This window comes from Zalophus californianus, chromosome 15 (assembly GCF_009762305.2).
Source record: "Zalophus californianus isolate mZalCal1 chromosome 15, mZalCal1.pri.v2, whole genome shotgun sequence".
NCBI lineage: Eukaryota > Metazoa > Chordata > Mammalia > Carnivora > Otariidae > Zalophus > Zalophus californianus.
In genome coordinates, this window is record NC_045609.1 from 61477801 (window position 1) to 61500757 (window position 22957).

The window sequence follows — 22957 nt, forward strand, 5'->3', positions numbered from 1 at the left end:
GGCTGGTACAAGAGTGCCCTCTAGAGGACAGACAAGGCCCAATCACCGCCTCAGATTCAGGGACCGCAGCAACTCTCTTCCCACCCAGCACCAGAGAAAGAGGCCCAGCTGATGCATCTATTGGAACGACTTTATTTAAGTACACTGGGCCCCACCAGGCAACGTGGTTTGTGCAAGGGACAGGCTTGGGCTAGGAGAAGGGAGGTGAGCTGGTTAAGCACACTGCAGTCCGTGGGTCGCCACATCGCTTTCACACACACCTGCTGCTGTGGCCCATACCTGGCAGGGCCTTTGGTCGTTGGACGGCATGGGGGAGAATGCTGCCTGGAATCTGGGATTGGGGCGGGTCTTGGTGTCACAGGTGAGGGTGCCGGTGAAGATCCGCTAGCCCCAGCTTTGCACCATCTGGGTTAAAGAGCCTTTGGACACTGCAAGGCCAGCCCAGTCCAGGGTAGGGACCTGGCCCTTCTGCATCAGGGGAGATGAGCCTGTCAGCTCCTGGCACTCTGGTCTGGCCCCCTCCCTCCTTTACCAGACAAGTCCAAAGTTAAGAATGGCACAAATCAGCCCAGTTGGGGCCTTGTCACCTCTACAACCTAGCCCCCCATGGGGCAGCTAGAGTGGGAAAAGGCAACCTGGTTAATGGTGGCTCTTTCTCCAGTCCTAAGGGCGCTGGATCCCCTATACCCCTTCTTTGCTGGAGGCCTCTGCCAAAGAGTGATTCTACCTCCTTTTTCAAAAAATCCAACTGGCAACCAGCCTGTTGATTCCAGGGCAGTGAGCAAATGGAAGAGGAAGAAAGAAAGAGGCTGGTGGTAGTGACTTTGAATGTAGCCTCTGATCCTAAATAGGCCTGAGGCCTGTGGATACTGTTAGTTCACTATTAGCAGGGGGTGGCGGGGCCCTGGACGCTATGCTAAACTGAGGTGCTGTAAACATTAGTGTGAACAGGGTGACTGGTGGGCAGGAGGCTATGGGCTCCCTCTCCAGTCCCATACTGAACAAACACGTCAATAAATAAAACTGTTTGAAGATGGCATTGCCCAAGGATGGATGAAAAGCAAGTAACAGGGCCTGGGGCCAATAGGCTCCTGAAACTCTCCCGAGACCCCCTGGACAGGGGCTGGGGGTTGGAGCATTCACTCTGCCACCAATCAGAAGTATAGCACTACTCCTGCCTCTTCAAATGCCCAGTGTGGTCCTGGTCCCCAGGTGAGGTTGAGGGCCCCCTGCTGTCTCCTGACCTAAAGTCTCAGTATTAGCTCCTGGAGTGCTTTCCCAGCCTCCCAAACCCAAATTGCAACAAAACCAGACAGAACTCAACTTCGGCCCCAGTTCTCAGTCTATGATCAACTGGCATCGAGAGCAGAAGGACGAGCAAGGGAGGCAGTGGGCCTCAGGGCACCCTGGGGGTGGGACGGGGCCTAGGGTGGGCAGCAGCAAGGTCTCCCGGGATTTACCCTCTCTGTCTCCCTATGGTAGTAAACATAGTCCCACACAGCCAGACAAAGGCCCAGCTGACGAAGGAGTGGAGTTCTCTGCCAGCACTCTTTTCTGTCAGGGGCCAGTTAGTGGTCAACCCTAGGCCTCAGGCCGTTGCCATCATGGGTAGTTCATCGTTCTTTCTGGGCCCTGGGATCCCTGGGCCACACGGCTCTCGCATATGCGCACACATTCGTGTACATACACATACACACACACACACACACACACACACACACACACACACACCTGGGCCACATGGCTCTCGCATATGTGCACACATTCGTGTACACACACACACACACACACACACACGCAGTTCCTCGCAAACACTCCGACTCAAGAAAGCGAGTTTTAAAGTGGAGTTAACTTCAGAGAGAGGTGAAGATGATGTCCCAACATTAGAAGGTTTTCCTGTGGATAGATCGGGCACCGTCTTCCTCATATTCCTTCTTGGAGACCCACATCTTCTTAAAGGTGTCCAGGGAGGCGAGGATGGAGCCCCTGGAGTGGAGGGAATCCCGAGGAACGTTGTGAGAGGGAGAAAGCAGGTATTAGTGTCCCCGTGGGGCCAAAGCAGACAAGGCTTTGCTTTAAAGGGATGGGGTGGTGAGGGGTAACGATGCCCTCAGTTCCTGTTCCGCTCTTACTCCCAGGAGAACTACTCACCCAATCCACGTGGAATACAGCCTCTCCTGAGGTGCGGATATCTGAAAGGGTGGGTGGGAAGAGGACTCTGAGACTTTCACCCTCCTTGTCCCTTTCCCGGCCAACGCTCATCTTTACGGCCAATTCCAATGCCCAAGGTAGTGGATGCATTTCACGCAGTGTCCCTGCTGGACCCCGTGGCCTCTCTGGGGGGTACTGTGGCCAGCCTGACATTCATCTGGAGGAGAGTTCCAGCAGCCCTAAGTATCTACAGCTGTCAGGGAAGCTGGAGCTGTCAGTGGACAAGATTCAGCTCTTGGAGGCCAACAGGAAGAAGACTCTGTGGCAAGAATCACACTCCTTCACTTAGCTCCCCTCGGCAAGCACTAAGATGTTGGACTGTGTCACAAGGGAGCACCAGGAGTCAATCTGTCAACGTGACGGTTTCTCTGAAAGACCTCACGCGGGGCCCTCAGCCTAGCAGCCTGCCCCATCAGGGTATCAGAACTGCCCCCTTTTGTTGGGAGGGAGAAGGAAAATGGGTTCTCCCCTCTGGCAGACCTCAAGGTCAGTGTGGGAGCTGGGAGCTGTCTAGCCTCAGAGGGGAGGCCTGGTTCCATGCAGCCCCAGCCCTGCCCCCACCATGCTCCTACCCTGATCTTCACGTCTTTTGGAGCCAGTTTCTTCACTTCACTCAGTAGCCTGTCACCGAAGCCTGAATGGGCAGGAAAGGAGAATCTCAAGTCAATCCTCTGGGCATCTGGGCCCAGCCAGATTTGGACACTTCCTTGGCAATGGGTCCTGAGAGCAAAGACCAACCTTTGAACAGGGTGGAGCCTCCTGAGAGGACAATGTTCGAGAAAAGCGTGCGCCGCAGGTCCATATCTGACTTCTGGATGGCAAACACCAGCACCTCGTGGATGCCCTCACTCTCCTCTCCGATCAGGTCTGGCCTGAACAGCAACTCAGGTGCCCGGAATCGGGAAGGACCAATCTGCAGGGTGGAGGGCAAACTCAGAGGCTGGGCCCAGGGCTGAGGTCCCTTTGGGAGTGAGAATGGAAGAGGCCCCTCGGCCCATCTGTTAGTGACCAGGTGGCTAGGAAGGCCAGGCTCAGGGAAGACCTGGTATGTCAAGGGCCTCAAAACACCAAGACAAGGCTCTTGGGAATAATCAGGAAAGAAAAAGGGACAAAGAGAGCTCTCGGGAAATTAGAGGAAGCTCTTATGTTTATTCCTAGCTCTGGCACTTTCCAGCCGAGAGACCTTTGGCATTAATACGTGGGTTTATTCATTCATGGAAATTTCTTCCTATTAATGCAGGTCCAGGAAGAGGCAGCTCACCCTATACTGTGCCCAAGTGATTACAAAGAGCACTAACCACCCTCTTCCAAACCCCATCCTGACCTCTGGTGCCTCCTCTCCTCCACACAGGAGAATCAAAGTCCCTGATGCCTCACTCTGCAGGAGACGATGCTGTTCGAGAGCTCCAGGGCTCCAGGGAGAGGATGTGAAAGGGCTGATGCATATGACTCCAGCCTCCCCCTGGGGAATTGTTGGGGCCCAGAGCTTCTGGGGGGACTGAAGGGAGATCCAGACCTACCTCAATGGTGCTGCCGTCGGGCAGGTAGTACTGAGCCTTCTCTGTCTCTAGAGTCTCATCCTTCTGTGGGTTTATGGACAGGTAGCAGGCTCTCTGCAGAACCGAGCAGGAGTCAGGCAGGCAGGAAACCTAGGCCTACCTGGTCAAAGTCCCAGTGCTGCTGCAGACATCTGCCCATCCACAGTGACTGCCCTGAAGGGCCAAAGAGCTCCTGCCTTGGAGCATAGCAGGGTGGCCTCTGTCGGCCTCCACTGGGTGGCACTTAGGATTCGAGTTCCTACCTCTTCCATCTTCCTTGTGGGCAGGCGTGGAAACTGGCTCTCTGGAGGTGGGTCTGAGACCACAATCTAATTTTAGTCCAGACTTGGGCTTCTTTTTTCTTTCTACTACTCATGGTTCTGGGTCCCATCTACCCAACTCAGGTTGCCCTAGAGGCATGGGTGGCAGGAGGATCTAGTTTACTTAAAAGAAAACTGTATTCTAACTTCTTCAAGGATGTAAAAGAACATATGTAATTTGTACATAAGTTATAAAAACACAATGAACACCGGTATAACCTTCACCCAGCTTAAGAAACAGCAGCAGCTCCCTTTCCCCCACAAGATGGCAGCACTTGGGGACAGTGACTATCAGTGTGAGGGGGCCCAGCTGGGATCACATGGCAGCCAGGAGGCCTGGCTAGGGAGAAAAGAGCCTGACCATAGGACCGCCCTCCCAGGACTGGAGCTTCGCCTCTCTTCATTCTAGGTCACAGAGGTCCTGGCTGCCCCGTTCCCATTCCCCATCCCATCCCTGGGCGCATGGGGGCAGCACTCACTTCTTTTATGGCCTTGACAATCTCAAACTCAGATGATGAGTGGAAATCATAGCCCTCCTTCCGCAGGTAGAGGCGAAGGAAGCGAGACACATCTCGGCCAGCGATGTCGATGCGCATGATTGAGTGGGGCATGGCAAAGCCCTCATAAATGGGCACGGCATGCGTGACACCATCCCCGGAATCCAGCACCACGCCTGTGGTCCTGCCTGTGGCATAACTGAAGCACAGGGAGCAAACGTGTCACTAACGCCCGCCTCCTCACTCGGGGAAGAAACTCACTTTTTTTAGAGTTCAAAGTCAGCTAAACTAACGCTGAGGACTGCCTTTCTCTAGGAACTTTAGACTACACAGTACTGAGGAAGCCCGAGCGTAAGCAAGCCTGAAAAACCTGGAAAGGAGCTGAGCCTCCCAGAGCGCCTCCCCCACTCCAGAAGAGCAGGCCTTCCAATCTCCGGGGATGGCCTGCCTTTGACTGCTTCAGGAACCCAGCCTATGGGGCAGTTTTTACTTTCTGGACAAGAGGAAAGAACTCAAATGCCTACAGGGGCCATGCAGGAAAGGTAAATGAGTAAAGGAAAATAATATTTTCACTTCCACAAAAAACTCGCTTTTTCCCCACATGGCCTCCTAGATCCTCGGTTGTTGTTGTTGTTTTTCTCTAGCTTTTGGTAAAGACAAGGGTATAGACATATTTCTGTGATACGACGGGGAAAAACCCATGATGTGTGATGAAGCTTGTGCTGGGAGGACAACAGGGAGGAGAATGGGCTATAGAGGCTTGCAAACTCTACCGGAAATGGCAGCGGCGACTTTGGCTACAGCTGATTTTTGTCCCATCTATAGGAATGCATGCTTAGCACTGGGCGCCTGGGTGGCTCAGTCGTTAAGCGTCTGTCTTCGGCTCAGGTCATGATCCCAGGTTCCTGGGATCGAGTCCCACATTGGGCTCCCTGCTCCACGGGAAGCCTGCTTCTCCCTCTCCCACTCCCCCTGCTTGTGTTCCTGCTCTCACTATCTCTCTCTGTCAAATAAATAAAATCTTTAAAAAAAAAAAGGGGGGGGGCGCCTGGGTGGCTCAGTCGTTAAGCGTCTGCCTTCAGCTCAGGTCATGATCTCAGGGTCCTGGGATCGAGCCCCGCATCAGGCTCCCTGCTCGGCGGGAAGCCTGCTTCTCCCTCTCCCACTCCCCCTGCTTGTGTTCCCTCTCTCGCTGTGTCTCGTGTCTCTCTCTGTCAATAAAATCTTTAAAAAAAAAAAAAAAGGAATGCATGGCTAGCACTGCCAGGTCATCCCTGTTTTTTCAGAAAAGCGAGAAGTTTGGATTTTGATAGAAAATGTCCCAATTTTTTTTTTTTTTTTAAGTAGGTTCCATGCCTCATGTGGGGCTTGAACTTACGATCCTGAGATCAAAGGTCACATGTTCTACCAGCTGAGCCAGCCAGGCGCCCTGGAAATCTACTTAAAATGCCAGCTCACAATTTTTTAATGGGGTCAAACACATTCTGCCTGCAGGTCACCAGTGTAGAATCTTGGCCCTAGACCTAACCCTGGGATGAGGCAGGCTGGGAGCATGACAGGGATGAATGATAGGGCTGTGAGAACAGGGACCATGTTGTGGTGTTTCCATCACAACTCTATCACCAGCCTGGCATAATGTCTGCACAGCAGGCACTGGATAAACATCTGAACATGTTACAGGGGCCTTTAGGAAGAACTGTAGCAGTGTGTGGCCTTCCCAGCAGGCAGAGCGGAGAACCCTGGGTGCCCAGCCGCCAAGACAAAGAACAAGAGAAGTGAGAATGGGACATGGTCTCAATACTCCCTTTTCGCATCCACAGAACAGGCACCTCCATCCTGCCCTCAAGGGGCCAGGCAGCTACTTACAGGCTGAGCACAGCTTGCATGGAGATGAAAAGGGCTGGCACGTTGAAGGTCTCGAAAAAAACTTCAGCTGCTCGTTCACGGTTTTTCCGCGGGTTTAAAGGCGCCTCCGTCAGGAGCACAGGATGCTGGTGAAAGATGCCAGGGGGTCATCAGGGCAAGGCGAGATCTAGACCCCTCAGCAGCACAGAAGCCCCTGTGTGCTGGGCTAGAGCGCTGAGGGGACCTTTGTGAGCCTCTCTCCAAAAACAGGCAAGCTGGGCCTGCCATCGACCCCTGCACAAGCCAGTCGGTCAAACCTCCAAATTTATGGCCCCTTTACAAGTCTCATTCTGTCCTGGCCTCTGCCCCCTTCCTCCTACCTTGTCCTCCAAGATTCTTACATAGGCCCCTGTATTTACTCTATATCTCTAATTGTCCAGATTTTACTAAACTCTAAATTTGGAATTCTTATGTTAAAAACAATCATTTAAATTTTTTTTTCAAAATTTAAATTTAAATACTGAAGGTATTTTTGAAAAACAGAACATATCCCTCCTCTGGAAATTCTGATATGTCTAGTATTCACCTTCCCTTGTTTTTGTGCTCTGAGAGTTACTTCCTTAAAAGTTAAGAGTATAAGCTCTGAAGTATGAAAGACATGGGTTTGAGTCTCAGCTCTCCCACTTTATTCCCTAGGCGATCTTAGAAAGGCTACTTGGCTTCCCTGAACTTCTTTCTGTTCCCTTGTTTGTAAAATGGAAATAATACTCTCTGTTGGTCCTAGGACTGGTATGCAGATTGAGGGCAGACCTGTCGGAAGAGCACGTGGCCTGGCACCCCAGTAAGATTCAAATGCTCCCGGCAGTGATCATTCTGCTCCTCCTCATCTCTGGGGCGGTGGCTCTGCACAGCTCTGCACACCCTGCTCACGGGACCCTCACCTCCTCTGAGAAAGTCTGCAGCTGGTCCTTGGAATAGACATACTGCCAGATGCGCTCCATGTCGTTCCAGTCCTTGACAATGCCATGCTCCATGGGGTAGCGGATGGAGAGCAGGCCTCGGTGTTCCTGGGGGCAGAGAGCAGGACTTACAGCAGCAGCTAGCCTCTCAGCCAGGAAGCACAGGGGTCCCCGCTCCTCCAGGACTAGGAGTGCCCACCACACCATCCTCACCCAGGGCTAAAGGTAGGCCCCTGTTTGCCACGTCTCTAAACTGTATGCTGCAAACTGTTCTCACTGCCCGATCAGCCAGCAGAGCGGAGGCTTCTGCATTTCCATGGGCCCTCAGTGCCCTTACAGCAAGTGACGGGAGACACCCTCCTCATAGCCTGATCCCAGGACACAAATCTCCCGGGCTCCCACCTCTGGGCCTCAGTGCTTGCAAGCCGAGGTTGGCAACAGTGATTCTGTTGGTCCACTTCTGGAAGCTGCCCCAGGGCTCCTCCAAGCGGTGCTAATTAATTCATCCCCAGGGTATCCCAGCCAGGATCTCCCCCTGAATCCCTTTTGCCAAAAAAATAACCAAGCTAGCCAATTTGATCAATGGCAAGGTAGTGACAGGATACAGAAGGAAAGCAAAAGCCCTGTTTTCTAGACTGGTCTCTGTTTCTCAAAGTGGGGTTCCAGATATTTCCTCTCTAAAACCAGAGGCTGCTCCTGGGAGAAGTGAACCAACTAAACCTAGGATGAGGGAGCCAAAGGGGATATTTTAAGAGGAAACTGTTCCTTTTACTCATGGCTGTCCCACTGCCGGGACACTGTCCATGCGGGGAATGATGAAGATCCTCTGCTGGCTTGAGGCTTCTTCAGTAGGACTGGGAATTACCTCGGCTTTGGGGCCAATGAAGATGTCACCTTCAAGGGCTCCGGCCATGACACGAACGTGTTTGGGTCTGCCCACACTACGAAAGAGAGAGGGAGGACCATCACTTTTCATTTCACGATAGAACACAGAAGGATGTACAGACGTGCATGCTTAGAGGGAAGAAATAGAAATAGACTCAGTTCTACTGTGATTATCTCTGAGGAGTGAGGTTACTGTTTTGATTTTCTTCTACTTTTCTGCATTGCCTGCAATTTCTACAATGAACATGTATTATTTTAAGTTATTTGTATATTTCATATTTCTGACCCAAATCAGAGATCCTTCTCTGTAAAAGGTGGAGGGCTGACCCCATAACAAAGCTGACAAGTCTCCCAAGCTACAGAATTACTTACTAGTTTGGAAAGCAGTATTTGGGAATCTGATCACCAGCAAAACCAGCTTTAATCACACCGGATCCCTGAGGAGAGAAAGAGAAGTCAGAAGTATGACAAAAACAAGAGATATATATCATACAGTATGTATAATATGGTTTCACTTTTATTTAAAAGAGACCTTATATCTGTATACAACGTGTCCTTTTGTATGAGCGTCTGTAGACGAAACGCATTCTGCCAGGAGGGAAGTGGGACTGGGGATGGTGAGAACTTTCACTATACACTCAAAGTATTACTTGATTTTTTGGTATTCTTTGACTTTTCTACACTGACCATGCTTTACTTCTAGAATCAAAAATAATACTAATAAAGGGAAGAAAAAGAGAAAACCTGAGGGGAGAAAAGTACCTAGAAGCAACAAAGCAGCCAAGTTCAGGAACATAATCAAGGTGGGAAGAACGTGATTCTTTCTGTTAAACCACATGGGACACTGTTAACCTACTTTCCCAGCTCAGGCCTGAACTCACCCTGCCCTCCATGGTCTCTAGGACAGACACCACTGTGAACACCGCATGCTCGAAGCTGACTGATGGAACACACGTTATCTGGTTCATACTGCAGGGGCAAACCTCTATGCTCTGTTGTGGGGTGAGGGTTGTGGTTGTTTTATATTTTTACTATGCTTTTTTTTTTTACTCACTGGTCTCCTGATGGTAAAGAGCCGGGAAGTTCTAAAGCATCACCTGAGAAGAGACCCAACATTACAATCCTGCTACTCCAATCCTTGGTAAATTGGGTGGGGTGCCAGAAAAGAATCTGACTTCTCTGTCAACATCTCTGGTGCCACCTAGGGCCCAACCAAAGTAAATGGTGTCTCTAGACACAGATGCCAACTCTGTGCAGGACAGATGTCGAGGCTTGATACTGCCTGCAGATAGAGCCTGTTCTCTTCCTTCTTAACTCTTCTACCACCACACCCGATACGCTCACCCTTCCACCCCAACATGGTTTGCAGCTGCACATATAACACAGGCAAACCTTTTCCTGCTGCCTGTTGATCACTTCTCTTGGGGCGGAGAGTGATATTTCCAGAACCCACACAGCAAGCAGTAAACACATCAGGAGATGCTAAATAGCCAAGGTTATCTTTGCACCAAAGGCTTTCCTGCAACATCCCTGGTTTCCTCTGTCTCTTATTCCTGCTCTTCTATAGGAGAAGTGTGTGTGTGTTGGGGGGGGCAGTGGTTAGATAGGCCATCCTGGTGCCTGACTCTGGCAAGACAGAGGGAGAAGGAAATAGCTAAAGGATAGGGAATGCCCATTTTCTAAGATAGCAGGAACCTCTGCCAACAGAAAAGAGAGAAAACAGGAGACAATGTGCAAACTCATCGGCCTGGGCAGAACAGCAAGGAGCCTGGAAAAGGTGCAGATGTAAACTGAGCTGAGAGCCTAGGAAGGAGGGAGTATGGCTGCAGCCCCAGGGCTCTGGGACAGAGGCACGGGGAGTGAGAACAGCACTGCACAGAAGAACTCCAGAAACTTATTGGCTCAAGCTTCCAGTAATTGCTCACTGCCTTCATCTGGGTGTGGTGATGCCAACAGACTAACTGGACCTGCTGGCAGAGGTTGAAAACAAGAAAAGAAAAGATGAGACCTGCATTTCAGATTCTAGATATTTTGAAGAGATGATTTTCCTAGATATTTAATTTTGAGTTTACTAGCAAAATCAGACTAGCGTCCGAGTAACAAGGTAAATTAAGATGTTAGGTTCATTTCTTCCTCTCTGTCCTTCCCAGCAAGAGAGTATAAAGACCCACTTCTTCTTCTTCTTTTAATTTATTTGAGAGAGAGAGAGAAAGAGAGAGATCACGAGCAGGGGGGAAAGGCAGAGGGAGAAGCAGACTCCCGGCTGAGCAGGCAGGCCGACACCGGACTCAATCCCAGGACCCTGGGATCATGACCTGAGCCAAAGGCAGATGCTTAACTGACTGAGCCACCCAGGCGCTCTAAAGACCCAGTTCTAATGTCACTGCCTTCCTCCTGAACGATAATCCCCTGTTGGAATTAATTATCCTCTTCCTATTATTTCACAAAATCACCATTACCTGTACCACTAGGTAGTCTGCATTTCCTTCTGCTATCTATCTGAATTTATGGTTTCCATTTTTGTCCGTTTTCAGCCCAAGTTTCTCAAGCTCAGAGACTTTATGTATCAGCAGTATCCGGCATTTGAAGGTACTCAGATAGATGCTGGCTGCCTAAAATTAAAACCAAGCTCAAATGATTGGTCGATGAAGCCTAAAGTATGGAGCCTGAACAGGCGGCTGGAATGCCAGAAGCCGCAGGCAGAGGTGTGCAGCATCGGGAATGATGCAGCACAGGGTGGAACCAGACCCAGCTTGTCTCTGCAGTCCCACGAGCTTGCCTGCCAGGCCAGCAACTGGGTAAAGAGTGAGCGGGATGGGGGAGGCAGCTGAGCTGCTTCTATTCTGCTAAAACCCCACCCCATATAAAGGGGCCTTGTCCATTTCTTTAATAGTATTTGTACCTAGGAACTATGTACCTGGCAAATGAGCTTCCACTCTCTTTGTTATTAACTCTGGCAATGCCAAATAAATAAGTGCCTTGTAGAGAGGCTTCTTGAAAAAGTAGTTTCATAATAAATATTTGAGATCTGAGGACTCAAGTCTGCTGCCAGCCACCAATGACCATTCTCTTTCTGAAGCAGGTAAAAAGTGAATCCCTCAGCCAGGCTCTCCCAGTACCTGCTGACTATGGGCCCGTGGCTTGGGCACCTTCAGCCTAAGTACCCCTGCTTATTCTTGACACGGTGGGAAGGAGGCTAGCTGTCTCCCATTTTACAAGTGGGAAAAAGATGCTGAGAGGTTGAGCCTCAGATTCCAGGACACTGGTGGCCCATTTTGGCACCAAGACATATTTTGTTTGGCCCACAAAATACTTTTTAAAAAACTTTATGGAGGGGCACCTGGGTGGCTCAGTTGTTAAGCGTCTGCCTTCGGCTCAGGTCATGATCCCAGGGTCCTGGGATCAAGCCCCGCATCGGGCTCCCTGCTCGGCGGGAAGTCTGCTTCTCCCTCTCCCCCTACTTGTGTTCCCTCTCTCGCTGTGTCTCTGTCAAATAAATAAATAAAATCTTTTTTTTTTTAAGATTTTATTTATTTGACAGAGAGAGACACAGCGAGGGAGGGAACACAAGTAGGGGGAGTGGGAGAGGGAGAAGCAGGCTTCCCACCAAGCAGGGAGCCCGATGCGGGGCCCGATCCCAGGACCCTGGGATCATGACCTGAGCCGAAGGCAGACGCTTAACGACTGAGCCACCCAGGCGCCCCTAAATAAATAAAATCTGAAAAAAAAAATTTATGGAAATAAAATTCACTACCATATAATTTATCCACTTAAGGTATGTAACTCAATGGTTCTTAGTATAGTCATGGAGTGGTATAATCCTCACCACAGTGAAATGTTAGAACTTCCTCAGCATCCCAGAAACTACCCATCAGCACTCTCTATCCTACCTGCCCTCTCCCGCAAGTAGTCCTAGGCAACCACGTTATCCACCTCTGCAGATGACAAACTACTTTTACATTAACTTCCAACAGTTAAAAATTAGACTGCATATACAATTTATCAATTTTCTGGTTTCTCTTGAAACAACAGAAAATCTGGCAACACTGGGCCTGCATTCCTGCATGGGGGCAACTGGCTGGAAATGAAAAGCAGCTGGTCCTTTGGTCAGGCATACTCAGTGCACCTTCCAGAGTCCTCATGCCTTCTTTAAGGCTACTCTCTTCCTCCCCCTTTTTATGTTTCTGCTTGGCCTCTGCAAGCACTGAGTTTGAGACTCCTATTCAAGGCATTCCCAGCAACTAATTCATGATGTTTCCCCTTCCACATGGTACCTGGTTTCTTTCTTACCCTCAGAGCACCCAGCTTGGTATGAAGCACATCCTTGGCTCTCAAAATATACATGATTGAACAGTGAGCTATCTCTGTAAATCACCTCCTTTTCATTCTTTCCAGTAAGCTAGGGATGGATTCTTGCTGAAGTTGGACAACCAACAGGTTGAATATCATATCACAAGTGACAGGGTTAAATAAATATACTGACTTCATTTCCTCAGCTAATTCTAATGTCTCTTAAACTGAAGTAAATCAGGGGCGCCTGGGTGGCTCAGTCGGTTGAGCATCCAACTCTTGACTTTGACCAGGTCCTGATCTCAGGGCTGTGAGACTGAGCCCCACTTCGGGCTCTGAGCTTAGCATGGAGTCTGCTTGAGATTCTCTCTCTCCCTCTGACCCTCCTCCGCTAACACTCACATGTGCTCTCTCTCTCAAAATTAATAAATAAATAAAATCTTAAAAAAAAAAACCTTAAGTGAATCAGCAGATCTCAAGAGCTGATGACAAGGGGGCCTGAGTGGCTCAGACGGTTAAGCGTCTGCCTTCGGCTCGGGTCGTGATCCCAGGGTCCTGGGATTGAGCCCCACATCGGGCTCCCTGCTCCGTGGGGAGCCTGCTTCTCCCTCTCCCTCTGCCTGCTGCTTCCCCTGCTTGTACACTCTCTCTGTCAAAAATAAATACAATCTTTAAAAAAAAAAAAAGCTGATGACAAATTGTAAAAAAAATAATAAGGGGCGCCTGGGTGGCTCAGTTGGTTAAGCGACTGCCTTCGGCTCGGGTCATGATCTCAGGGTCCTGGGATCAAGTCCCACATTGGGCTCCCTGCTCAGTGGGAGGCCTGCTTCTCCCTCTCCCACTCCCCCTGCTTGTGTTCCCTCTCTCGCTGTCTCTCTGTCAAATAAATAAATAAAATCTTTAAAATAATAATAATAATAAAAAAATTGAGACCATTTGTGAAATTTGAACATTGAATATTTGATGATATTAAGGAATTATTAATTTTTTTAGGTTTGATAATAGTATATTGATTATGGTTTTTTTGAAGTTTTATTTATTTGAGAGAGAGAGCATGTGTGCCATAGAGAGAGCACTAGCTGGGGGAAGGGGTAGAGAGAGAGGGAGAAGCAGACACCCCGAGCAAGGAGCCAGACATGGGGCTCCATCCCAGGACCCCGGGTTCATGACCTGAGCTGAAGGCAGACACGTAACCGACTGAGCCACCCAGGTGCCCTGATTATATTTTTTAAAGAGCATGGGAAAGGGTCACTGGCTGGCTCAGAACATGCAACTCTTGACCTCAGGGTTGTGAGTTCAAACCCCATATTGGGCATAGAGCTCACTTAAAAAAATAAAGGGGCGCCTGGGTGGGCTAGTCGGCTAAGTATCCCACTCTTGATTTAGGCTCAGGTCAGGATCTCAGGGTCGTGAGATTGAGCCTCATGTTGGGCTCCACACTTAGGGTGGAGTCTGCTTGAGATTCTCTCTCTCCCTCTGCCCTCCCCCCTGCTCGTGTGCTCTCTCTCAAATAAATCTTTAAAAAAAAAAATTTTTTTTAAAGTTAAAAAAAAACCCCACAGTATAAGAGAGGGAAGTAGGTGGGAATGCAGTTCAAAAAGATTAGCCAGGAGCTGATAATTGTTACAGCTAGGTGATGTATATGTGGATGTTTGTTACACTATTCCTCTCCTTTTGTTTATGTTTGACATTTTCTATAATAAAAAGAAGAAGTTGGGGTGCCGGGGTGGGGCAGTCGGTTAAGCGTCTGACTCTTGGTTTTGCCTCAGGTTGTGATCTCAAGGTCATGAGATCAAGCCCCGTGTCGGGCTTTGGGCTCAGCACAGTTAGTCTGCTTGTGTTTCCCTCTTCCTCTCCTTCTGCCCCTCCACCTGTTCGTGCTCACTCTCTCAAGTAAATAAATCTAAAAAAGAAGAAGAGCTGGCAAATAAGATGATAGCACTTAAGTAAAAATTCAAAACACAAATACTACACACACACACACACACACACACACTATAAAATATCTATGTCTGCAAGTCATTCATGGAAAGGTGCACATCAACTTATGATGACAGTTTGCTTCTGAGGTTACTTCTGGGGTAGGGGGACGGGATGGTGGAGGGGAGCACAACGAGGCTTCGATTATATCTGTAATGTTTATTTCCTAAGAAAAAGTCCTGAAGCAGGGGCACCTGGGTGGATCAGTGGGTTAAGTGTCTGCCTTCGGCTCAGGTCATGATCCCAGGGTCCTGGGATCGAGCCCCGCATCGGGCCACCTGCTCAGCTGGGAGCCTGCTTCTCCCTCTCCCTCTTTCTGCAGCTCCCTCCCGCTTGTGCTCTCTCTGTCAAATAAAATAAATTAAAAAAAAAATCCTGAAGCAAATATGGCAAATGTCCACATTTAGTAAATGTGGGTGGTAGACACGTCCTATGTGGGTGCTTGTTATATACTTCTTTGAAATTTCCTGTATGTTAAATACCTTGTTTTTTAAAAAAGGTGGGCTAAAGCAGTTTAAGATCCCCCCAGTGAAACTTACCTAGTTTACTGATGAACTTGAAAAGATCTGACACTATTCCTGCATTTAGGCCCAAATAGTCACGAAGACAGTTTTAAGACTGACCAGAACATTGATCCATTTTAGGACAGAACTTAACCTTTGAGATCTCAGCAAAGATCTGAGCTTCAGAATAAACACAGTATTCTAATCAAAGTGTTATAGTCCTCAAAATGTGGCCTAGGAGCTGCCCTCCTCTTGTATTACTATCTATGACATACCTTTAGGAAGAATGACTTGTGTTCAGTTTTTAAAAGTACCTATCACTTTATTGTTGTCATTAGAGTGCATGCATGTGCACCTCCCCTTCCATTTTCCTCATTAAACTCTCATGAATTGGTTTGGTGCCAGAATAAGAAGAAAGGAGTAGTCAACAATTATTTTAAGACTGGGAAAGGCTGTGAACTGATAATGAGGCTCTTCCCTCTTTTCCCTGCTTTCTTTGTTCTTCTTTTCTTTTCCTTTCTTTCTTTCTTCTTTTCTTTCTTGATTTTATTTATTTATTTGACAGAGAGAGACACAGCGAGAGAGGGAACACAAGCAGGGGGACTGGGAGAGGGAGAAGCAGGCTTCCGGCTGAGCAGGGAGCCTGGTGTGGGGTTCGATCTCAGGATCCTGGGATCATGACCTGAGCCGAAGGCAGATGCTTAACGACTGAGCCACCCAGGTGCCCCCCGCTTTTTAATTAATTATTTATTTATTTGAGAGAGAGAGCACGCGCATGTGAACAGGGGAGGAGCAGACAGAGAGAGAGAGAGAACCCTCAAGCAGACTCCCCCTCTGAGCGAGGAGCCCAACTGGGGGCTCGATCTCATGACCCTGCGATCACGCCCTGAGCCAAAGTCAAGAGTCAGGTAGCTTACCTGACTGAGCCACCTGGGCGCCCCTCTCCTTTCTTTTAATTACACTCTCCTTTGCCCAGAAATAAAGTTGTAGCAATGTGTTAAGCTATGGAGCAGTTAAATCTGCTAGATACACATTATTCTCATAAAGTGGGCTCAAATATTTCAAATGATTTTTCCTATCCATCCTTCACTTTGAAACAAAACAAAATCTCTAAATGTCAAACAGCAAGAACTACCTGAGGTCCCAGATCTAAATATGTGGCAGGTGCTCAGTAAATCCTAATGAGAGAATTTCTCCTATTTCACCTTTTGGCAGAATTACTGGCATAATAAAAGAAACTTTTTCCCAGGGGCGCCTGGGTGGCTCAGTCAGTTAAGTGTCTGCCTTCAGCTCAGGTCATGATCTCAGGGTCCTGGGACTGAGCCCCGCATCGGGCTCCCCGTTCAGCGGGGAGTCTGCTTCTCCCTCTCCCTCAGCCCCTCCCCCCTGCTCCTGCTCTCTCTCGCTCACACTTTCTCTCTCTCTCAAATAAATAAAATTAAAAAAAAGAAATGTTTTCCCAGAGAAAATAAATCAATTCTTTAAATCTTAAAACTGAAAATGCACCTCTGCTTTGATGCATTTCAAATACACTATGGAGAAAGAGAAAGGAGAAACTAAAAAGCATTAGCTTAAGTGACATTGAAGAAAATGGCTGGAGATGGAACTCCTGCCCCCAAATTCCAGAATCAAAGGATCTAATGGGATGGACAGATTGCTGCTTCTGCATTGCTGATGAAAACAGGAAACTGTTAATTTCTATTTTTTTCTTTTTAAAATTAAGAAAAATGCAGATGAAGTACATACAAGTTGGTTGAAGATAGAAACAGTGTTCTCTGAAAATCGAATCAAGAACAAGATCTACCGCTCCCCACGAGGCGTCGGCACGCGAGTGGCCGGGAGTGACCGACCGGGGGCGGGACCAAGGGGCAGCGCGGGGATCCTTGCGTCCCGCGGCTCTAAAACGCCCGGAAACATGGAATTGTGGAAAAATTCGGCCTTTCTCTTCCCTTCCGTAGATGACAGTACGCGAAATTGGGAAAATGAGTAAATTTATGTAGTTGGCCATCATTATCAAAATGCAGTTTTAGAACATTTCCATCAGCCCGGTTTATAGCATCTCCTTTCTGCTCGATAACCTGACTGGCTTCATTCAGCGGGAAGTCCACATGGATCAGAGGGCCCACAGGAACTCATGTCCCTCCTCCTCCCTTCCCACCGGCCAGCTCTGTGCCCCATCTCTTACTAGTGAACCACCCTCTCCTGCTTCTAGCCATGTGCGCCTCGTGCTGCTCCTCAGCCACACCCTTTTTGTCCCACCTCAAGCCTTTCCTGTGGCTGTGTGCTCTGCCTGGACAGCCCCTCCCACAGACACACTCAACTCCACGACTTCTCCTTGAAGATGCCTGTGATGTTGTGATTTATAATAAGAAATACATATTTCAGGGGCACCTGGGTGGTTCGGTTGAGCGTCTGCCTTCTGCTCAGGTCATGATCTGATATAGAGCCCCACGTTGGGCCGCTTGCTCAGTTGTGAGTCTGCTTCTCCTCCTTCCTCTGCCCCTCCCCCCTCAGATAAATAAATAAAATCTTAAAAAAAAAAAAAAAAAAAAAAAAAAAAGAACAAGATCTATTCAGCCCTCTGCAGGAACTAACTAGGAGTCTCTCCCCACTTCAGTCCTTTCCTTATTTAAAGACATCTTTGTTACTGTGATATTTGGTCACTCATCCACCCACCCATCAGTACAATGAAAAAACAATTACTGAGCACACAGTGGTGCCAGGCTGTAGGTGCTATATGTGTGGAGGAAGGTGGGAAGGGGTGAGTAATAAAAAAATGAAAGAATGCTATCTTTTCCCCCAAGCATTTAACAGTCCAGTGAGGGAGACCAAAAAAAAAAAAATTCCTCCCCAAAATGAGGTGTCTCATTGAGCTCCCCCTCCTGCTTTTCAAGGCAGAAGCTGTACCTCTGGAGAGAAGGAAAGCTAACAACAAACAAGCACCTTTCCTCGGAAAAAATGAGAAACTTGGAACCCAACCTCAATTTGAGTCTTGGCTCCTCAACTTCTAAGACAGGTGGCTTGCATACTAACTGCTATTTAACCTCTCTAAGGTTCACTTTCCTGCATAAACAGGGGACAGTAATTCCTATCCACCTACCAGAGCTGACGCTTAAAGGAGATGATGCAAACGAAGGCACCTTGTAACATGCCTAAGGTCCCAAGGGCTGGATCAACAATGAATCCGACAGCTTAGGACGGATAGAACTGAGTTTTCCCTCAGTAGAGGGACCCAACCAATCTCGGCCGGGTGAGCCCTCTCAGTGGAAGACAGAAATGCAGCTGTTTTACAACAGTCACCCTCCGCCCCAAATAAGAGCAGTTATTTAGATTCTTTTCGTTTGTCACTATTGATGCATTTGCGTGGGCTACTACTAGCAAGAGGAATAGCGGATAAAGAACTGGTTTTAGGTCACCTCTACCGTGTGACCTTGGGCTCACTTTACCTCTTCGTGGGTTTTTTTTTTTTCCATTTGTAAAACGGGGATCAAACTTCCTGCCTTAACTATCCACCCAATTTTTGTGAGAACTCAATTCGAATGTACGTGAAACTCCCCCTGCAGCCATTGAGCGCCTGGCAAATATGTTTAGTAATTTTTTTCCCCAGCTGCTAGGCGTTCTGAAGAGGATGGTACCTCCCTGCTTGCTTGGTCACTCTCTTTTCTTCTGGATCTTTATTAACGTTGTAATCTATAATCACAGAAATAACTGAAATCCTATGGCCATTTCTGGCACCAGATTCCCGAGCCCCACCCATATACACCTCCAAGCTGCCTGCCCGGCTGGGGACCGAAGGAAACTTAGCCCTTCTCTACACGAGGGCGGGCCCCAGCCCGTCAGGCCGCTCCACTGTTGAGTTCCCGAAGCCAATCCCCACAGCTCTTGCGCACCCGCCCGCCCCTTAGAGAGAGGAAACATGAGGAAACATTATGGCGGCCCGGAAGAATGGCAGGGGCGCAAGCCAATCACTGCGGAGAGCTGCCCTCATCCGGCAAGGCCCAGAGGCGGGGGGTCATCGGTTAAGATGGACAGCCAGAACAGCCAATAGAGTTATTGGAAACTGGGGAGGGGGCGGACGCCCGGCGCTCACAAGCGGTTAAGGCCCCTCAAGCCAAGGGCCCAAGGACCCGGCTCGGACTACAGCCCTTCCCTTTATCCCTCCCAAAGTTCTCCATCCCATGGTTGCTGGCCAGCCTCCCTGCCTGCGGACTACGGGTGAGGGGAGGACAGAGGCGGCGCCTGCTGAACCCGCCTGACAGGCTGGGCCAGTGACAAAGAGCCGGTGGCCCAGGCCGAAACCCGGGAAGCGATCCCTTTGGGGAAGAGAGAATAAATCCGTTTAGAGATAGGAAAGACGCAACTCACGTTGTCGATCACGACAGGCTGGTTGGCGATCACATCGTAGGACTCCATGGCAAAAGAATCTCTCCTTCCGAGGAAGGAACTGCCAGCCGGGTCCGCTGCTAACGCCAGTGACACGCATGCGCAGTCTAGCCGCCGGTACAGGGCATCCAGGGAGCGGCCCGACCTCGCCTCCAAAGAACTACAACCCCCAGCATGCCTTGCACCTGAGTATAACGCGCCAGGCAGCTCCGGAGCCCCGCCTAATTTAAGAATAGGGCCTCACATTTCCACGCATAGTACCCTGGGCTTTGTAGTCTCCGTAGATGACTAGACGGGGACGCTGATTGATAGCTGTATTGCGTGCCTGGATCTGTAGTTCCTTTGAAGGGATTCGCAGTGCATGCTGAAGTATGTAGTCTTCTTGAGTACTTGTCTGTAGTTGGGTTTGGATTGGCCAGTATTTCGTGGATGTTTAGATTTTCCAGATCAGTCGTGCCACTACTTCCCCTGGATAGTGTAAGGTTGCTATGCTTTTATTTGGGTCAGTAAGACATTAATAAACATTTATCAGCATCAAACTCTAATAAAGGAGAATTTAATACTACCCCCCACCACACACACATGGGGAAAGAGGACATACTCCCAGAACAAAAAACAATTTCAGTTTTATTGCTTTTTGAGAAAAACCAGCACATTTTGGTTCTTTTCGCATTTTTTCCTGGGTGAGTGTAAACTTTGCAAAGGCTAACATTGGTCTGAAGACTGACATTTGGAACTACGGGTACAGGTGATCTTTTGGTCATTAAAAAAACATCGTTCATTTAATAGCTTCAGGAACTGCTTTAGTATCTCTAATTTTCATGGAGAGTTAGAATTGACACTGATGAATAAGAAAATGGAGGTGAAGAGAAGTTATGTGTCACTACTTTCAAATGGGCCCAGAGCATTTTTCTCCAGATTATGCAACCCCTACCCCCTTCAAGTTGCTGGGACCCTTTAGTCAATAGCATTGGTAATCAGGACTTCCTTTTATTCCTTTTTCTTGGAATTCCTTATTGTACACAGGAAAATAATTCTCAACCAGGTGCCTTAGGAATTAAAAATTCTCCCAGGGGCGCCTGGCTGGCTCAATCGGTAGAACATACGACTCTTGATCTGGGGGTTGTAAATTCGAGCCCCACATTGGGTATAGAGATCACTTAAAATTAAAAAAAAAAAATTCTCCCAGTTACAGAGAGTGAAATGTAATGGGAAAGAGCGGGTCCACAGTAGATAATGAATACTGGGGTTCCTCAAGGCAATCTGCATACATCTGCATAAAACAGAACAAAGACGAGATTGTCATAACTAAAAGCATTTATTAAAAAATTACCAAGTCTTAGGGTGCCGGGGTGGCTCAGTAGGTTAAGCGTCTGCCTTGGGCTCCGGTAATGAGGTCACGATCTTGGGGTCCTGGGATCCAGCCACAGGTAGTCCGCTTCTCCCTCTCCCTCTGCCCCTCCCCCCCCCACTCGTACACGCGCGCGCCCTCTCTCTCTCTAAAATAAATAAAATCTTAAAAAAATAAAAAAATTACCAAGTCTTTTTAATTAGTCCTAGTTTACTTAACTCTTCCTACTTTTTAACAGGACTCCAAAATAAGTATTTCAACATACGACCCCTGAATTTGGCGGCGTTAGTGTCAGTAAATATGGTAAATGGACGTTCAATGACGGTAGGAAACATTCAGATTATAATCTATTGAAACTAAAATCACAGTAATGGATGAATGGATCAACCCGTTATTGTCAGATTTATGCTTAAATTCTTGTTAGCAGCGTGTCAGCAGATGACAAGCCCTTTGTCGGAGAACTTCCCACTGCTTTCGTGGGACCCTAGCACCTTAGGATGTCTTAACGTCTCTATTTGAACCTGGGTTCCTCCTAACACTAGGGGGAGGCCAAGAGCCTTGGGACACCCCCAACGCCAGGAGAGGGAGGCAGGACCTATTGTCAAGTCACGCCTTCCCCACCTGTGACTGGCACAGACACTACCCAATGGATACCGGGATAGGGCGCGCCGACGCCCCGCCCCCTTGAGCGCCCCGCGGCCCCCGAGGCACCCTCTGGCCGTCTCTGCGGCGGCGACGGCCTGGGCCGACTGTGCACCGTGCGCAGGCGCGGAGCCTAGACCTCGCTGCAGCCCCCATAGCCTCGGGGAGTCGCACAGACGGAGTCCGCCTGCTGGCGCGTCAGTGTTCTCCCCCTCGTCCACCCTCCCCGGTCCCCCCAGCGCCCTTCGCGCCCGGATGGCGGAGCTGCGGCCTAGCGGCGCCCCCGGCCCCGCCGCGCCCCCGGCCCCTGGCCCTAGTGCGCCCCCGGCCTTCGCCTCGCTCTTTCCCCCAGGACTGCACGCCATCTACGGAGAGTGCCGTCGCCTTTACCCTGACCAGCCGAACCCGCTCCAGGTTACCGCTATCGTCAAGTACTGGTATGCTCTGGGCCGCGGGGAGACGGACAGGGACGGGCTGGGAAGCGTTAGAACCCCAGGGGCGAAGTCATTTGAGGGGGAGGAGGAGGTGGAGAAGAATGGTTAAAGCACTTGGAAGGAGGGCGTCCTGCTGCGAGGGAAGGAGTTAAGGCTGAAGTTGGGAATGGGGACAAAGGGGTTAACGGAGCCTGTGGTAGCGAAGGGTTAACGAGGGGGGGAGGATGAAGGGTTAACTGGGATTGGGAGAATAGAGTGAATTGGGGGTGTGTGTAGGAGCGGGGGTGTTGCGATAGGAGAGAAGGAACTGTAAACGTGGTGAAAGGAGGGGGCGCCTGTAGGGGGTCATTAGTGGGCGAGGGGAAGCCGGGGGCGGGGGGCGGCTGAAGTGGGATGGGGGAGGCAAGGCGGGGCTTGGGGAGCGTATGAGAGGGCTTTGGAGGAGTGCGGCTGGCAGAGCTCAGAGGGCTCGAGACTGCACAGGGTACGGGTGGTTTTGGGGACCCCCGCTTTCCCGTAGGTTAGGAGGGGAGCAAGTTTCGAGAGTTGTGCCTGTGATGAGAAGAGGAGGAGGTCTCCTTTTGATACCTTCCCCATGAACTCAGACGTCAGTCATTTCGGTGCTGTGCTTTTTGCGTTTGAAGTTTCACGGAGCAACTTTTCTTGATAAACTTTGTGCTTACTCGGCACAGTTCTCTTTCTCCAAGCAGAGCTTCCTCTGGCTGTGCAGCTGCTTTGCTTTAGGACATTGGCTAGAACAGAGGCCGGGTCAGGGAGATCCATGGTTTGGCTCAGGATTGAAGGGGACCACAGTAAATAATGAAGACCTGGGACTTGGACACGGAGCAAAGAAGTGCAGCGAGATGTTAAGAGGAGCTTCCTGGCCACAAGCTTCAGGATTTAGGCAACAGTCTCTCAGGGAAGCTGAGAGTAACCCTTAAGTAGCTCTGTTAAGGATCAGACCTGTTTACAGAAGGGCTGCCCTTGGGGTAGGAATGGTCCTTTCTTGTTTCCCATTCCTGTTTGCAACCTGTCTCTTTCTACATCCTCTGGGCAAGGCAGGTGTTCGAGGGACTCTGACAAAGAGCCTGTCTTCATGGTTTTTCTGGACCAAATTGA

General features: G+C 49.4%; 2 protein-coding genes across 8 annotated transcripts in view; one reads left to right on the forward strand and one right to left on the reverse strand.

Moving 5' to 3' along the window:
- Positions 1–109: 109 nt before the first annotated feature.
- ACTR1A (actin related protein 1A) lies at positions 110–19545 on the reverse strand. 3 transcript variants are annotated; one of them, XR_004819659.1, is made up of 12 exons: positions 19394–19515; positions 8628–8692; positions 8236–8311; positions 7353–7478; positions 6433–6557; positions 4549–4765; positions 3732–3824; positions 2950–3124; positions 2784–2845; positions 2152–2192; positions 1784–1986; positions 110–1731 (listed from the first exon to the last, which is right to left on the reverse strand). XR_004819659.1 is itself a non-coding variant. In XM_035724279.1 (11 exons), the coding sequence occupies exons 1-11, from the start codon at positions 19439–19441 to the stop codon at positions 1884–1886; spliced, it is 1131 nt and encodes a 376-aa protein (XP_035580172.1). In that variant the 5' UTR covers positions 19442–19545; the 3' UTR covers positions 110–1883. The 3 variants fall into 3 exon arrangements, 1 of the variants encoding a protein (XP_035580172.1); XR_004819658.1 differs by having other exon boundaries at positions 1774–1986; XM_035724279.1 differs by having other exon boundaries at positions 110–1986; positions 19394–19545.
- Positions 19546–21487: 1942 nt separating this feature from the next.
- The window catches only part of SUFU (SUFU negative regulator of hedgehog signaling), a 114887-nt gene continuing 113417 nt past the window's right edge, over positions 21488–22957 (forward strand). For all 5 annotated transcript variants that reach the window (XM_027597144.2, XM_027597147.2, XM_027597145.2 and 2 more), the window contains exon 1: positions 21488–21841. In XM_027597144.2, coding sequence (XP_027452945.1) covers positions 21660–21841 — 182 coding nt within the window. In that variant the 5' untranslated portion in view covers positions 21488–21659. The remainder of the gene's footprint in view (positions 21842–22957) is intronic.

What these genes read in the sequence shown, in the direction of transcription:
- ACTR1A (XM_035724279.1), bottom strand. Translation starts at nt 19,441, where the DNA reads ATGGAGTCCTACGATGTGATCGCCAACCAGCCTGTCGTGATCGACAAC. An exon ending in AAATACTGCTTTCCAAACTA is followed by an intron (nt 8,312 to 8,627) that starts GTAAGTAATTCT and finishes TCTCTTTCGTAG; the next exon opens with TGTGGGCAGACCCAAACACG. An exon ending in TCATTGGCCCCAAAGCCGAG is followed by an intron (nt 7,479 to 8,235) that starts GTAATTCCCAGT and finishes CTCTGCCCCCAG; the next exon opens with GAACACCGAGGCCTGCTCTC.